At 38.4% G+C, this 18,343-nt stretch overlaps 1 protein-coding gene across 7 annotated transcripts in view; it reads right to left on the bottom strand.

Annotated features, from left to right (window-relative positions):
* SECISBP2 (SECIS binding protein 2) overlaps positions 1-18,343 on the bottom strand; it is a 32,281-nt gene that overhangs the window by 9,536 nt on the left and 4,402 nt on the right. For 4 of the 7 annotated variants that reach the window (XR_005650500.1, XM_039852163.1, XM_039852168.1 and 1 more), the window contains 10 exons: positions 17,715-17,964; positions 17,000-17,120; positions 15,494-15,723; positions 13,137-13,218; positions 11,424-11,632; positions 9,199-9,321; positions 7,858-7,947; positions 6,394-6,526; positions 2,085-2,251; positions 1,319-1,445 (listed from right to left, as the gene is read on the bottom strand). Coding sequence is in view for 6 of the 7 variants with exons in the window: in XM_039852163.1 (XP_039708097.1) it covers positions 1,319-1,445; positions 2,085-2,251; positions 6,394-6,526; positions 7,858-7,947; positions 9,199-9,321; positions 11,424-11,632; positions 13,137-13,218; positions 15,494-15,723; positions 17,000-17,120; positions 17,715-17,964 (1,532 nt within the window). In the remaining variant the exon portion in view is untranslated. The remainder of the gene's footprint in view (positions 1-1,318; positions 1,446-2,084; positions 2,252-6,393; positions 6,527-7,857; positions 7,948-9,198; positions 9,322-11,423; positions 11,633-13,136; positions 13,219-15,493; positions 15,724-16,999; positions 17,121-17,714; positions 17,965-18,343) is intronic. The other 3 variants (XM_039852164.1, XM_039852166.1, XM_039852167.1) reach the window with 3 other exon arrangements.

Raw genomic sequence — 18,343 nt, 5'->3', positions numbered from 1 at the left:
GGCAACTTTCTGTTCGGCCTGGAGGTACCTTCCTGACCCCAATTCGGTTATTTTTATTGTGGCAAAATATTTATGAAAATATTAAAACTTACCATTTTAACCATTTTTAAGTACATAGGTCAGTGGCTGAATTTATTTTTTAATTTGAAATTTAATCTTAAGTTCCTATCAGGAAGTTTTAAAAGCAGATTTTTAGTTCTGAATTTTTTTGCACTTAAATGCTTGAGACTATTCCTTTATCAAATAATCCTTAAATAAGAGCTGAACTCAAATATCTAAACTATGTAAGTTTAGGGGTATGTTTAAACACATCACACAACATTCAGTAATTGCTATGTTCCCCAAAAATTCTTTCTAGAGACTTTTAGAGTTCAAGTGAGGTACCAGCTCACCAGAGAAGGAATTTGGGAGTGCACAACACATCTGCCAGGATGGCAGACATGGCAAAAACAACGTCCCTTGAGTTGGCCTCTCCCCGCCAGTGGGCAGAACTGGTAACACACTTGGAAGCCTGTCTGGCAGGAGTCTCCAAGGCTGGATGGCAGTGGACCAGAGCCTGTGATCTACCTGAGGAAATGCCAGGAGGAAGTGCTCACATTCTCTGCACACACACACACCACACTGCCGCAGAGACTCAGCATCTAATGGTTCCAAAGTGAAGGCTCCACGAATGGCCCATCACTTGGCATGTTAATACACCTGGACGCTGTGCAGCAATGACAATCGGGAACTGCCCTGAGGGGCTACAGACATACCACTGGCCAGAGCGGCACCTGATACACGATGCCCAGCGAATGAAGCCCAAAGGTTCATCTGTGGGGCTGTAGTCGGGGATAGGCCCTAGGTGGCCAGGGCAAGGGAAACTTTTGACGCTGCTCTGTTCCTGAAAAGTCCTCAAGCTATCTGCTTATGATTTGTGTATTCTTCTGAATGTACCATTTAATAAAAGTTTACTAAACACTTTTTTTATGATACCATGTCTCACACACTCATAGGAAAGCAGCTCCCCAGTTAATGGGGTTAATTCTCATAGCTACTTCAAGTCGTGAAAACCAACCAGTGCCGCAAAGATCAAATTCAGGGGCCTCATCTCCTAATCCTGAGAGACCCCCAGGAACAGAGGCACCAGAAGCCCCATCATCCATGGGGACACTCTCTTACCTGTCAAGCAGGGAGTCTGAAAACATCTGTGTTCTTGGGGGTCAATACTGACTTGCTTTTATAACAAAGGGGTCAGGGGTTGGCAGACCTCTGGACAGTTTGCTGCACACAGCTGCCCTCACTGAGGGATTCCTTAAGAAGCAACCTAAAGGCTCACCTTGCTCAAGGGTCAGGTCATCACCACTGCTCTCTACATCTTGCACATCGTCACTAGTAAAAGCTGAGCTCACAGCATTTTCTTGGAGACGCTGCTGCTTTCTCTCCTGCCGTTCTTTCAAGATAATCTTTAAAATTGAATAAATGATTAAAATAACTAAATACTTGTACTTAAAAATAACTCCTCTGCAAAATAAGCCACCCAATGTCAGCTTACTGGCAGTGTGCCCATCCATCCCCTCACAGTGGCAACAGGACTCTGCAGTAACACATCCCCCCAGGTGCGGACCAGGGTATGCACAACCTGGGCTCTATTGCAACCGTGCAGCTTGACAGTCAGCTGGCCCCAGGCAAGACACTCCTTCCCCACCTGAGACTGACCACACACCACAGGCTGCTGAGAATTAAATGAAGGAACGTGTGTGACAACATTAATGAAATGTCTGCCAAGAAGCATCCAATATTCGCCGAATCTGAACAGCAAACATTACCTTGGGTAGGATGAGGGTATCAAAAAATGAGTACATAATTCTCCCCATTTCTGGCTTTCTGTCCATGTCACTGCAAAGTATTTAAAAAACGGCTTCCCTCTCCAGCAGCTGAGACCATCCTGTTTCTCACATCTCGCTACCTCACTTGGGGAATGAGGGATCATTTCTCAGAGAATCATGAACACATCCTCTAGAACATGAAAACCTAAAATCTCTAAGCTGAAAAAGTAACACTGTAGGTTTTCTAGTGCCCAGTTTCAAATGCAACACATTCACCTTCTTTAACGAGGTCGGTTTCTTGGCCTTGGGAACCTCCCTCTGCTTCCCTTTCTTCATCAGTGGGGCGCTGGAGTCCAAAGGGTTGTGTGGTGTCTTCACCGGGCTGAAGTGGTGGCCCTTCTTCCCCGACATGGTCTCTTTGGAAAGGACGGGCACTGCCCCAACTGCAACACAGTGAGGACGTATGTCTTGGGGAGGGCTCCCCGAAGGTCTCAGAGGCTCCTTGAGCCACCCTGCCTATCCCCACAACCTTACTCATCTTCACTGAACTGTCCATTAGTCATTCTTCTAACTGGCAATGGCTGTCATTGAAATTTAGTATCTTCTAGTAGGGATCCAAAAAATTTATCAATTAATTTGGGGAAGAACCATCTTCCTATCCCTATAATCAAATTTGTTTCTCAGTAAAGTCTAATAATGTGTGATCTCATTTTCGATTGAGAATATTTCTGGTCGTTCGCATTTACAATGGCCCTTTTGAATAAGTCTCTCTCTAGCACTTGCAGTTGATACAGACTTTGCAGAAGTCAGTTATTGGTTTCCATATGCATATCTTCTATCTAGCTATCTTATAACACCCTTATAAGAGTCTAGTAATGTTTCTACTTGACTCTTGCATTTTCCACACATAAACGTACTTTCCCAAATCCCCTCATGTGCAGTAGGTTAACAATCCCTCCACAGTCAATACATGATTATGATCGCTACTCAATACTTCCTTTGCATTCTCCAGTACTGCTCTACCTCCTAAACTTTGTTCATGCTCCTAGCAAATAATGAATCTGTACATACTTTCCTCCCTATACTTTAATTAGAAAAATTTCCAGAACGCACCAAAGAGAACAGTATAACAACAAAGCCCATATGCCCACTGACCAGCTTCAACAACCATCAATATTTTTCCAAATATATTTACCCACACTCTTTAAGTTTGGAATTTCAGTTATTGGTGCTCTGTCACTATTACCAAGGTATGGTCAGTAAATCTCACCTAACTCCCTGCTGCAGTACAGAACGTGTCTCTTACACCCTTGTCCCACGCCATTTCTAGCCTTAGCTGCTGGTTATCTGCGGAAATGTGCTCGCAGTTGTTTGAAATGTTACTGGCTTGGTTCCTGTCATCAGCTCTTTTTGAAAACTCCCATACCAACCCTGTTCACATCTGCTTGCTCTCCCCATCCCCAATGCCATCTCCATGTTCAGGACCTCACCTGGGCTTCTGTAACACATGCCACAGGTTCTCCTGTCTGCACCCCCTGCATCCAGCCCTGGTCTCTCCTGTCTACACACCCTGCATCCCACTGCCAAGTGACCTTCCATAGTGTTAACATTGGGCCTGGGGAAGGAAAGTCACTTCCTAGTAGAAACTCCAACAAAGGACTGGACTAAGCCTTCCCCTCCCTCTTGTCCACTGCCTCCTGCCCACCCTGGTGCTTCTTCATATGGCCCTACATGCGGTGCCTCTTGTCTCTAGGACCTGTGAGTATAAATAAGCTTTTTTTCCTTAAGCTTCTCCTGTGTCTCCTCTTGTGGCCACACCTGACTGATCATCTCATCCGAAAATATGTAACAAGCCCAAAGCTAACAAGCCCAAGGAAACACTGACTTTGCCCATAGGTAACCCATAACTTATCAGCTTACACCAAAGTACCTGGATTGGTCTGAAAACATTAATATATGATGACAGCACTACAGGCCTTTACCAAAAGATGATGAGCTGAGGAAAGCAACTTTTAGAAAAGACTATCTAAGAAAGCAGTGGTCCCAAGCTTTGGTATATAGTAGTTCCCATCATCTGCAGTTTTGCTTTCCACGGTTTCAGTTACCTGTGGTCAACCATGGTGCAAAACTGTTAAATGAAAAATTTCAGAAATAAAAAATTCATAATTTTTAAATTGCATGCTGTTCTGAGCAGTGTGATGAAATCTCATGCTATCCTGAGCATCCTGCTCTATTCTTGCCCAGGAATTGAGTCATCCCTTTGTCCAGCGCAGCCATGCTATCTATATACACTACCCACCATTAGTCAGCAGCTGTCTCAGTTATCAGATTGGCCATGATGATAATGCAATTTTTGTGTTCAAGTCACCCTTATTTTACTTACTGGCCCCAAAGTGCAAGAAAAGTTTAAACTTTATCTTTAGTATATGTGTACAAGAAAAAACATAGTATATATAAGGTTCGGTACTATCTGTGGTTTCAAGCATCCACTGGGGGTCTTAGAATATACTGCCCATGGATTAGGGGGACTACCATATATAAGAATTACTCAGACATGCAATGCATGAAATTGTGGATCCTGATATAAATAATTGCTGCTGAGACAATCAAGAAAACTTGGATACAAGATGTTAAGAAGAAATCATCATTAGTGTTATTAGATGGGAAGAGGACAGATTGTTCAGTTAGAAATAAAGTCATCATCAGTTAGAGATGTCGAATGGGGTATTTACCGGTAAAATACCATGATGTTTATGAGTTGCTTTAAAATACTTCAAAAAAAAAAAAAAAGGCTTCTTAACCATTTCCTTGGGCACCTATTTTTTTTTTTAAATAAATTAATAACTGCTACAGAAGGAAGAAACATGCTTAAAAGACTATGGTGGCAAGTGTGCATATTTCTTTCTATAACGTTTGCCAAATTTAACTGTCTTGGCTCTAAGAGATGTTTTATTAGAGGACAGAATGACTCATGAGAACCAAGCCAAACACTGTTATGAGCTGTGTCCCATGGACGGGCAGGCAATCTATTTTTATCAGATGCAGCTTTGTAACCTGTACAGGGCACTTACGTATCATAAAATTTTCAGTTACACAACGTCATCTTATTTCTTAAAATCATATTTAAATAACTTCTTTAAATTGTGTGGTAAAAACACATAATATAAAATCTACTATTTTAACTGTTTTTAAGTGCACAACTCAGTGGCATCAATTATATTCACAATGTGCAACCATCACCACTATCCATTTCCAAAACTTTTTCATGACCCAAACTGAAAATCTGTCCGCATTAAACAATAACTCCCTGGATTCCTCCTCCTCTTTACACCTGGTAACTTCTACTCTACTTTCTATAAATTCACCTATTCTAGATATTTTATGTAGTGGAATCACACAATATTTTTCCTTTTGTGTCTGGCTTACTTAACATAATGTTTTAAAGTTTACCCATGTTGTAACATGTCAGAATTTCCCTTTTTAATGTTGAATAATACTCCATTGTGTGTAGACTACTTTTGTTTATCCATTTATGTGCTGATACACATTTGGGGTGTTTTCACTTTTTGGCTATTATGAATAATGCTGCTATGAACACTGCCAGACAAGTGTCTGAGTCTCTGTTTTTAATTATTTTGGATATATACAGAGGAGTGGAATTAATGGGTCACATGATAACTCTATATTTAGCATTCTGAGGAACCACTAGACTGTTTTCCAGGTAGCTATATCATTTTACATTTCTACCAGCAGTGTGCAAGGGTTCCAATTTCTCCAAATCCTCACCAACACTGGTTATTTTCTGTGGTTTTGCTTATAGCTACCACAGTAGGTATAAAGAACTGTCTTGAGGTTTTAACTAGTATTTCTCTAACGACTAATTATGACATTATGTTTCATGTGTTATTGGCCATTTGTATATCTTCTTGTGGAGAAATGTTTTACAAGTGCTTCTGCTCATTTTTTGAGTTTGTTATTGAGTTATAGTTCTTATATATTTGGATATTAAACCCTCAACGGATATATGATTTTTAAATATTTTCTTCCATTCTATAAGCTGTGTTTTCACTTTCTTGAATGTCCTCTGGTATACAAACGTTTTTAATTCTGATGAAATCCAATTCATCTATTTTTGCTTTTGTTGCCTATCCTTTTTGGTGTCCTATCTAAAAATTCTTTACCTAATCCAAGGTCATGAAAATTTACTATTTCTTCTAAGAGTTTTACAGTTTTAGCGCTTATATTTAGATAATTGATCCATGTTGAGCTAATTTTTGTTTATGGTATGAGGGGGGGGGTCCAATTTCATTCTTTAGCAAGTGGAAATCCAGTTGTCCCAGAACAATCTTTTAAGAGATTGTTTTTTGTTCTTTTAATGAACTCAGATTCCTTGTCAAAAATCCACTGGCCACTGATATGTTGGTTATTTCTGGGCCTTAATTTCCATTTCATTGATCTGTACCTATTCTTATTCCAGTACTATATTGTTTTGATTACAGGTAAATAACTTCTGATTACAAGAGAAAACAGTCACAAAAGTCTATCTGAAAAAGCCTTTCAATCATAAGATGAAAAGACTCTTTACCTGAGAACACCACTGGTTTGGAGGAGTGCTTTGCATTCTGAGAATGCTGCTGCTTTTCCAGTGCTGTCAGCATTCCTCCCAGATCCAACTGTACTGGAATTTGGCTCTTCTTTCCACTGCTTTTAAAATTATTCTAAAAAGTTCAAAAGTCATAAGTTTATTTATAATACTATATTTTACCAACTGTGCTTTTCATTTTATGACCAAAAAAACCCCATGTTAAAGATAAAATGAAACAGAATGAGAAACTATTAAAAAACCTTGAAATTTAAAAATATAATTAAAAAAAACCCAATCAATCCTACATTATCTGCCAATCTCATCACCATGGTTACTTATTTCCTCTTTTCTTTCATAATAATGGGTTTATATTAAACCACCTACAATTATGTCTACATCTCCACTGTGAATAACAGTATACATCTACAGACAAGAAACCAAGGCTTATAAAAAGTCTCTGGCTACAAAAGTTTGCATGTGAGGCTAAATGGTTAGTATTTTTGCCTCAATACTATTCATTCTCCAACTGCCTAAATGAGATAACTACCTGCCATGAAACCATGGGGTTATGGCCAAAAAATTTACGTAAGTCCAAATCACATCTAGCAGATAAATATTAAATTTATAGACACGAAGTCCGACATACTCTAAACAAATGTTATTTCTCAAACAGTTGTGATTTGGATTTTGTAAGGGTGGGTTGTCACACGTGCTTTAGCACCTTCATTCTTGCTGTCCTGCCCACTGTTCTCTTCCTCGATGCCAAAATCCGACTGACTGGCTGAGGGCTTAAGTCAAGGTGCAAGTGCTAAGTGCAGCACACGTAGACGATAGAGAACTTCCACTGGGGTGGAAGGTATCTAAATAATAACACCATAATGCAAAGTTAATTCACACAAGGGTTTAGAATTTTACTTTTCACAAATGTGAAAATAATCACCCCACTTTAAAAGGCAAAAATGACAATGAATATGCGTAAGTTCTCCAAAGTACACAAGCTCTCCATCTAGATTATAAACCACAAGTTCATTCTTGAATCTAAAGTGGGTCTAGAGCCCAAGGAGAATCATCAGTTCGGCTTGTTCTGACTATACAGAGTGAAATTTTGATGGCTTTCTTATTTTCCTTCTGTCAGACATTACTGCCTTGCAAAGGAATTCTTGTTTCCTGAATAAAATGAATCAAAATTTTTTCTTTAAATCAAAGTTTCATAGGCAGTATATGTTCCCCTACCTTCTGAAATAGCAGTGCTAGTTACCAATAGTCTTATTACAAAAGTGACAAAGTGTTTTTGCTTAAGAGTAATTTTGTTTCGACATACTGGATTCTCTTTCTCCAGTGAACAATAAAACAAAACCATCTGTCTTCATATACAAAGAGGTCTGGAAAGCAGTTTTTCTCAAGAGTTTAGTTTAGCGAGAAGAGTTAAGCCTAAATCAATTGTGGTTTCAATCTAAAATTTACCTGTGGCCGCTGTTTAGATTGAAATTTTGGTGACTCTACTCTGTCTCTTCTTTCAGATGCAACTGCCAGATTGGGAAACTCCTCAGCATCCTAAGTAAACCACATACCTTTTAGCTCTTCATAAATCATGAGAATCAAATATGCCCAAGTAAACCCTTTTTCTTTCTCGTATTTTCTTTAAGTTTCCACAAAAGTGCTCAAAGATGAGATAAAATAGCCCAAAAAACTGTAACATAAGGGCTTCTGAACAAAGTCAAAGTTCTAATCTACTATTCCAGAGAGCAAGAATGGGGGCCCCAAGTATGTAGGTACGCCCGAGCAGTCCACAGAACTGCCCCGAACTACCATGGCACAAGAGTGTTCAAGCACCTATCCTTCAACAATGCTTTTCATTAGGGAAACCATCAATCCAGACTCAGGAGATGTAAGCATCCTATCATGTGTGCTGGTCAGAGGCTACAAAATAGAAAGGGGCAGTAGTCCTCTAAACAATGTTTAAATCATTTTAAAATGTCTTATGTGCTTCTGTCAACATTTTAGGTGCCTTGGAGAAGTTACATGGGAAATGGGGGCAGAAATATGAATTACTCATTGGCCCAAACCATAATGCTCTGCCATAGTCATAGATCTTGAAACACAACCCCACTATTCTCAAGGGAATATTCCAAGAGCCTTGGGAACCACCCCAGGTTTGTGGGAAAGCTCTGGCTTGACACTAAGCTGGACGCCTGGTCAGCACCGCTGACCCTTCTGCTGGCGCCAGGAACTCGGCTGGGTCTAGTATGGCAGACCCATGAGAAATGTGGTCAGACCTCAGGAAGGCCTCTTAGAGGACAGGGACATTCTTGGAGTACCACAGGACAAGAATCTAAAGAGCACTTTCACAAGTCCATGATATTCTTTTGACCAGGGCCTATGACAGCTCTATGGTATTTCAAATTTTTTCTCTTATGAAGCAATTATAACAAAATTTCTGGATAGAAAAGGAGGCCCTGCAAAAGTGAGCATGCCAAAGCAAGAGAAAAAAACAGGTGAAGAAGATACTGAGGAGTAAATATTAGTGCTATGGTACAAACTTAAATTTCAATACCAGCTGTTTTGTCTCTAGACCATTCATTCACTCCAAAGTTTACTGAGTGCCTGCTATGAGAAAGGCACTGGGCTGAGATGCCAAAATGAAGACATAAGATGAAGAAAATAGATGATGACTATTTTCTTTAATACTGAGAAGATGATTATTAATGAAAATGTTGAAGATTTTCACTTAGGAAACCAGTATGACTGCACATTTCTAGTAAGACAGACCCATTTATTACAAAACATAAGGGGAGAAATATGTACTTCAATCCTTGGTGGCTCCTGAACTGTCAGGACTTCATATTTTGATTTAGACTTTTCTTCTTTTTTCTTATTCTTCCTTGAGGCTTCATGTTGCTCAGGACCACCACCTTGTGATGCTTTGGACTAAAACAACAACAAAAGGCAAATATCGTGGGTTTTTAGGAAATTCAAGAGAATGCTTAATTCCATGTTATCAGAGTAAAATTAAGATATCAAGCTGTATAACTGCATGGCAATTTTTTTCAGAGTTTGGCTCCTCATTTTCTATCTTCCAAAGAACCAGCATTCAGGAGAATAATTCCAAAGGAAAAAAAATCTGTTAAAATAGTTGTTGCATTCAATATTTTGAAACTGGTAGGTTTTCAGTCTCAGGAGGCCATGTTAATGATTCTAACTAATCCTGACTTGAAGTCTTTTCATAAATCCAGGTGTGCCATTTCAGGGCCGAGTGGTTCCTATAACTGACTGCACATCAGAATCATCCATTGAGCCTTTACAACAAAACATCTGGGCCCACCCCAGACATCCTGAATCTGACTTTACTACCCCTCCTTTCCTAAATCAGGTCCAACGTGCTATGGCCTCAGGGCCTTTGCACTTACATTCACACCTATACTCAGGCTAGGACAATGCCCTCATTTCATCTCCAGTCAATCAATCTCTATATAGCCTCTCCCTTTCCATGCTTTTCACAGCCTCTTAGCAGCATTAATCACTAACACATTCTGCACCTGTCTGCATATCGCTACATCAGAATGGGGCTCTAAGGGGACAAGGCCTTTTTATATTTGGGGCCCCCTTTCATCCCCAATGGGAACTTACCCTTCAGAACTAAAAGGCTCAGAGGCCATTAAAAAGACTGTTTATCTACTGACCTGGACTGGCTATTCATATTCTGTTAAGTTAAAAAGGCAACTTTTAATGTATATAGAATGACCCCATTTCTTTGTTTAAAAAAAAAAAAAAAGAACCTTAAAAAACAAATTTATCTGTTTATGTTTTCACGACTGCGGTGGGATATAACCAGGTTGTTACTGCATGCTTCCATGGGGAGTGGGCACCAAAGGGGTGTGGGAAAGGTGATCTTTTCCATAATTAGATTCTTGTAGTATTACATTTGTTATTTCTGTAATAAAAATACACAACACCTAAAGTTTTAGAGGGAAAAGCCATTATGACCCCTATCATCCCTGCTGTGTACAATGCAAAGACACCTGGGTTCTAAGATTATAAGAGATCTTAAAAAGATTCTGGGAAAATGAAAAAATCTGTTAACTCTCAGTGTTAACTGCCTATTAGGAAAACCACTCTGGACCACAACTTGGTGGCTGCAGTGAAGAACTAGCCTTCAGAGACCTGCTGTGCGGCTGGTGCCCAGAGGATGGCGGAGGTCTCAAAGCCAGAGGTCTCCATGTGTACTTAGAGGGGGTCTCACCCATACCTCCAGTGTACTCAAATAAGTGCACAAAGCTACATAGATTTGACCTCATTATAATTGTCAACCGCACACATTCCCTTCATCAACAGAGCATAAACACATAGTGCTCATTTGTGCAGGATGGTCTGTGACACTTTGGATATCAAAAAGTATCCTCATATTCCAAAAGGCCTGAAACCAATGCAACCATATTTCAATCTAAAAAAAAAAAGTATCAGTACACTGTAAAAATCAAGAACAAAATCTAGACCAACAAAAAAGACTCTCCAAGAAACAAATCTAGGGAATCATAAAAATGACAGTTTAAGATGATTTGAATTGAAAGGAAAAAATGGATTCTGAAATTCTGTCTTACAGTACAGTATGTAAGTTGCAATTAACAAGAATCAGTAACATATACCAAATGACTGCAAAAAATGTGGAATTTAATTATTGCACTCCTAGTACCCTAATAGGTAAAAGCAAGTTAAATTCAATAGGCAAAAGACTGGGGGGGAAATGCAGCACTTTATACACCAGAGCATAAATTTCTGCCAACATCTCTCCTTTAAACAATTCAAAATGGTCCACAGACATTTTAAGACCATAGGTCTAAAATGTACATCCTCATTCATGTATAAAGCTACCACTTGTATTCCTTGACTGAAGTCCTCTTTTTTCCCCAAGGTCCAAGCACAACCAAGATTATTGCCCACAATACAGAATGAAACACTTTCAGTCAAGAATTGAGAAAAAGAAAACTATCCAGTGGTACAGGAGACTCACATTATCCAAATGTGATGCATACCTTTTTAGTAGGATGGACAACAGGTTTCTCTCTGTTGTAAGAAAGATGTGATGATAAAACTTGAGAAGCTGATATGCTACCATTTTTAGGATCTGCCGATGAAGCAACCGTCTTTAGGTTTATCACAGAAGTAACATTTCTAGGGGCTTGTGACAGTTCTGTAGGTAATGTCTGCCGGACAACATAACCCATTGGCGTCCAGGATAACTCTGCTCAGAGATAACGACATTTGGGGAACAGACTCAAAGGTAAACAGAAACTCCTTAGAAATTCCAAACATGCATCACAGGAGGTAATTACTCAGAGAATAAGTAAATTTAGGCTGTTGTTCAAAACATTTCTTTGGAAACTACAGTTATTCACTAAACTTGTTTCTCCTTGGAACATGCATGCTGAATTAACTTGTAAGGTTAACCGATTTTCCTAGAAACTGGTTTTCACTTGGGGGTGTGGGTGGACAAACAGTGGTTTCGGTTAAAAAACAATAATCCACAATTACATCCACATGGTGCACACACAAAATTTACGAGCTAAAGATCAAATTTTGGTCCTACTAACATCGATGTGTACTTTTAACAGCAGAAGTCAAAGGTCACTAGACTTCAGCTATCACAATAACTGGAAATTTCTTTCTTTTTAGAACACAGGCACAAGCACAGCCACACTACTCCTTAGGTGCCCATGAAACTATATACAGACAAAACAAAAGGACAGCCATCAGGCTATGAGGCAGATCATGTCAGCAGCCTGCAGCTATCCCAGAGAGTGAGATACATTTTTGTCATCACAGAACTACATATCCTTAGAGTAGCCTCTAAAGTGAAGATCTTTGTACCTAACTAAAACCCACACCTGTGAATAAATTTGAAATATTTCTGTAAAAATGTCTTCTGTTAAGGCAAGTTACTTATAAAAATTTCAAAAGCAGACTCTATTGAACTATCTCTGAATATTACTTCTTGGCCAGGACAGGACAGACTAATAGTTCTCAAGAGTGTGGCCTGAGGCTCCCAGGACCTTTTCAGGAGTCTCTGAAGTCAAAACTGTTTTTCTGATAGTAGGAATGTGCTATCTGCCTTCCCTACTCTCACTGTCTCTCTCATGTTTCCCAGAGGCTGCATAATATAGGACAGTAAAATAGCCAAATACCGAGACAGATCCACTGAGCCATCGAAGAGTTGCAAAAATGTCAAACGCGGCTGCTTTCCTTACTGGTCTAATTTTGGAAAATAGTTTTTTTCATAAAATGCTATGTTAACATGTAATGGGTTTATTATTGTTACTTTTAAGTGAATTAATAATAATTTTAAAAATTTCTCAGTTTTAACTTCAAATATTGCGAATACGACAGTTATCCAAATAAACAAGCTCTGTGGGGCTTTTTAAGGGTATTAAAGGGTCCTAAGACCAAAAACTTTGAGAACCTCTGGTACAGGTAATAATACTTAAGGAAGCAATAATTTCTGAGTTGAAAACATTATTACTGAATTGGACAAACATTTCATTTATCATTCTTTGCTATCTCACACTCCTCAACACACATGTGAGAGCTCGTTTACTTCAATCTTCTAACAATGATGTCAGTTTATCAACAACCCTTCACCTGCCTTAAGAAGGCTTTAAGACAAAAATATTTCAGTTGCATTGGACTAAAAATGAACTTAGGAAATACACAACTGATTTTTTAAAATATTATTTGGTAGCCACTCTTACCTCTTGTACATGAAGAGGGAATGGTAGCAGCATTATCAGTTACAGAGTCAGTTGGATTATTATTTTTCACCACTATTTCACCCTAAAAAGCAAACCAGTATATTTTCTTACTATTTCAAGTTGAAAGTATTCATTTACTTTTTAAACATAGTTTCCCTTGTCATTTTTAAAATTTGCAAAATCTATGCTAAAAATTCCAAATACCTAAGTATATAACATGAGAAGTTAAATTACTTCCCTCCACCAAATATCTCTGCCTAGAAGAAAAACCACCCACTGTCTACAGCTTAGCTAGCATCTCTCTACTTCTCTGCCTAAGAAATAAACATCTATGTATCGTTTTTATATAGATCCCAATAATGGGATCACACCACACATATCATGCAACTTTTAAAAGAACAACATATCACAGACAACTTTCACATCAGCACAGATGTGCCAATACCATTCTTAAAACCCTAGTGCCTCCATATAAATGTGAAAGCATCATTTATCAAGCCCACACACCGAATTTCCAAAAGACTTTCAAAACATCCACAAAGATAACAAATATAAGCCTTGTAATACGTGTGCCCTTTTATAAAGACAGAAAATTGCCGTACACATGGAGCATGAGACCCAAAGGACACTGCGAGGTGGGTGAGTACATTAAGAGACACCTCAAAGTGATCGACAGCACGAAAGGTAAAAGGAAACTGGTAAATTCAAATTTGACTGTTTTAAAAATAAATTTTAAAGCTGACATGCCTCACAAATTACCCATTTTCCATTTCATTACATCTGAGTCCAGTAATAAAAAATAAAATTATAAAAAACAGCTTGTTCTTTTAGTAACTGTAATTTTTATGCTCACCAAGGCCAATGAAACACTATAAGTGGCTTACCTATTCAAAAATGGTTAAGTCAATTATACATATCAATGTCTAAGATCCAATGCAATAGTTACATTTTCAAAGGAGTATTTAATGACATTGAAAAAATGCTGAAAAAGTTTTTAAAACTTCAGACACAAGCCTGTACATATGTATTATCCCCTATAAGTACAATTAACATCGTACTTATACCCACAGTGTACCATTAATAAAAGGTTAAGTGCTAACCATGGTTTTCTCTCTTGGCTATACCACTTGAGACAATTATATTTTCTTTTCTTCTTAATATATTTTTGGTGTTCCAAGATACTATTAGTACAATCAGGAAAAAAAAAAGGTTTCCTTTAAAGGGAAAAATGAAAAAAAAAAAAAAAAGACACACAATTCAAGAATATGTAAATCTCCCCTCATAGCATGATGTACCTTAGTTCATGTCCACATATACAGTACTCACCTCTAACAGATGACCATGACGTAAAGTATCTGTCATGTTTCCACCTGCCCCACCTGTTCTACTTCTGTACAGAGATCATGGGCTTGGAATTATCAACTGCCTACCCGTGACCAAATCATGGAACCCCTCGACTGCTCAGCTATTCCACATACCTTGCTGGGGCCCTGACGGTTCATACAACTGCCAAAAGCGACTATGATTCTTCTACATCAATCAGTCTTACTTGTCACAGCCATGTAACAGGAAAATGCCATGGTTTAACAGTCTAAGGATCAATGCGTGGGGAATGGCTTATCTTCTGCATACTGTAAACCACTACCACCCAGCCTTCGGACTTTAGTGTCCAGGCACCTAAGATGAAGGCTAGAATAGGAAACAGAAATCCTCTCTCCATTCAAGAGGTAAGCAACTGGGTTTTCTTCATAGTTTCTTTTCACTCCTTACCCTCACACTGGCATGTGCCTCATCTTGCCTTTAGCAGAAATCTGTCAGAGTGATTTTAGGGACTCATAACCAGATAATGTTTTTTTCTTAAAAGTCTCAAGTCAATCTGTTTTAGAGGAAAATGCCTCAATTTGGTGGACTAAAACTTTGAGATCAAATGGTGAATACAGCATAACTTAAAATTACTAAGTGGCAAACTGAATGCACTTACTATGATTACTTTCACTGAATTTGCTGTATCATTAACAAGAGAGGTATAGATAAAAAGCCTGAAAAAAATCAGAAATTATACTATGCAGTTTTAAATATTACTATTTGATTAAATAAAATATTTTTGTCTGTAGTGAAAAAAATGCTGTCAGAATATAATGCTTGAAGTGAGATGTTTCCAATAGGTTGTCTGAGCAGCTGGACTCATGCTAGAATCTTCTCCTGACCCACTACAGTACCTTTTAGCTACCAGATAAAAACAAGTATATTCTTTGGAAAAAAAAAAAAAAACAGCTGCACAACTTGTCACAGCCTCACCGTAAACAGTTCACACAACAGAAGAGAGAGGAAAACAAAGGGAACGAGCCTGCACTCACCTCTGTTAACACTACAGTGGGTTTCACTACTTCTCTTACAAGAGAAGTGTTGGTAGAGGCTGAGCGTAAAGTCCCCCACTTTGGCTGTTTTGGTGTCTCTAACATCACACTGTTCTCTGCACCCTGCAGTTCAGGAAAATCCAACCCGGTAAATTCAAACTCAGGTTTGGAGGCAGGTCCACTTTTTTCAATGATACTGGGTTTCTTGTCTGCTCGTTTATGGTAACCATCTATATTTACAGAATTAAAAATGGGGGGAAAAATTTAGATGTTTTATGATCAATACGCATGTTTACATTGCAGAATTGAAAATCTATTGCTATTGATGCAACAACACATTATTGTCCAAACAGTCTAACTTTTGGTAGTGTTGTTACCCTTCTGTGTAACAGTGTAAACATATGACCAGATACTGCAATTTCTCTGGCTGGGTCACCAACTAGAAAAACCAAAACACTGCAAATTTTTGGAGTAATTCTAACGTTGATGAAATAGTTACTTTAATCTGACAGTGTGCCTGCGCATTTTGATGACTCTTAATACACATTTTAGAATTTTGCAAGTTAAAGAGATGCTAACAAATTTCCTTTAAGAAATTTTCCCTATTTTAGTCTGCTGGAACAAACTGGAGGGAAACAAGTAGAAATGATCTTATAACCTCCTTCCCATCATTCTCCTTCAAATGCAAATGAATGATGATGTACGCTGCAATGCCATAAAGCCATCCTGTATTTAGTTATAAGGCCAGAGTTAATATAGCTAACTTTTCAACTTTCCTTTCACCTTTCCATGTACCAGCTGGTTTATAAGTAAAGTCAACTCAAAGAGAAAAGTTATATACCAAGTAACATAAATTATACTTGTAAATAAATGATAAACCTTTTCCAGTAAGTACACTATTACAAAGATTTAGTCATCAGATAAATAGGGAATGGCTGTGACCAAATGCATCTGTAAATGAACTATAGGGGAAAAAAAAAAAAGACACCATGTAGAATCACTAACTTTAAGCCACAGACCAGACTGGTAGTTTACAAGCCCAGAACAGACATGACTTTTGGCATGAAAAAAAATCCGTGTCCTCCAATATAGCCCCAGGTTTGGTATAGTTTAGGACAACTGAAATCATAGACAAACTGTCCCACCTATTAAGAAGTGTATCAACAGAATACCAGAGAAGCTGTGTCAGAAATGAACTTGGCTGTAGTTACGATTTGCTTTTATTTAAGGACATGTTTTGAAGTGCGTGGTTGTGACCTACTTGCTCTGTGACCTTAGACATCGTCTTGTGTAAAATAAGGTAATAATATGTTAAGGGCACATCACAGAGCCCACACACAACAGGTGGCCACTCCCAGGAGGAAAGGTCTGCAGGATCCCACAAGAAATCTGGTGGCCTCAGCTTTTCACAATAAACAAGCCCACAGAAACAGCTGTTCAAAGAACACTGACGAGTCTGGAGTGAGTGAAACAGATTGTAGTAACACTATAGTTTGTTATTTTTACCTGATTTCAAATTAGTGTCAGCATGAATGGACATATGATGTGAGCCTTTTATTGACTTTATATCAGATGATATAGTTCCACCAGCCTTCTTACTGTCGAATTTTTGTTCACCACATTTTTTCTGCAGGAAAGATTAAAAAGTAACACAAATTAAGAAAACTACAGTTGACCCTTGAACAGCGAGGGGGTTGGGGTACCAGAGTTCCTGCATAGTAGATAATCTGCATGTAACTTTTGACTCCCCAAAAACTTAACTACTAATAGCCTACTGTTAACTGGAAGCCTTACCAATAATATAGTCAACTAACACATATTTTATATGTTATATACATGTATTACATACTGTAGTCTTACAATAAAGTGAGCAAGAGAATAAAAAATGCTATTAAGAAAATCATAGGTTTGATGTAAGTTTTTTCAAATTGTCACAAATCTCCAAAAATTTTCCAATACATTTATCAAAAAAAATCCACATATAAGTGGATCTGTGCCGTTCAAACTCATGTTGTTCAAGGGCCAACTGCACTACTTCAAAAAAAGGATTAAAGTTGCAAATTTGTAAGTATTCAACATTCAACCATTTAAAAAATTTAGACCAAATCAACTCTTAAACACCACAGAAAACATAAGTGATGCTTATGTATCATGCAAGAATCAACCAGTCCTTTACAGTTTAAATGCTAAAGTGACCAACAAAACCACAGCACTTACTGACCTTAAACAGAGCTTTTGTGTCTTGTGAGAGAGGGCACATGTGCTCATATTGTGGCTTTACCATCTGATAACCCTGGTAACAACTGGGTTGGCTGTAATCATACTGGGAGTCAGGCACTGGGCAAACATTTTGTGTAGACTCCAGGGTGTAAGGAGAATAAGTGTATGGATGAAGAGCCATCTCGGAAGATAAATACTGAGGTGGAAATGTTGAAGCTCCAAAGGCCATATCTTCAGGATAGAGTTTTTGCCTAAATAAAGAGGGTAAATATTATAGATTTCATACCAAAAACCAAGGAGCTTAATATTTTGTAATAGAAAAATTTAAACTTTTATTATTTTTGAGGTCATTCATTCAACACTGAAATATCTCTAATTAAGAGCCAAATAAAATCTTTGAGCAATTCTTTCTTAACCAGCAAAGACTGATGCTGACCTAGTTCTATATTTTCACTGCTGAGCCAGACCATCCCTGACAGGACCCTATTTAATGAGCATTAGGAAGGCCCAAGGATGCCCCAGCAGCTACTCACTCTCAAGATGTCAAATATTTGAGAAAAACTCTCTCGGTGACTCTGGCCAAAAGGGCCATCCAGACCATTCTCTCTACAGAGAGGCCTTTTACAGATG

This window comes from Pteropus medius, unplaced genomic scaffold, assembly GCF_902729225.1.
Source record: "Pteropus medius unplaced genomic scaffold, Ma_sr-lr_union100, whole genome shotgun sequence".
Classification (NCBI taxonomy): domain Eukaryota; kingdom Metazoa; phylum Chordata; class Mammalia; order Chiroptera; family Pteropodidae; genus Pteropus; species Pteropus medius.
This window is presented reverse-complemented; position numbering and strand designations above follow the sequence as displayed.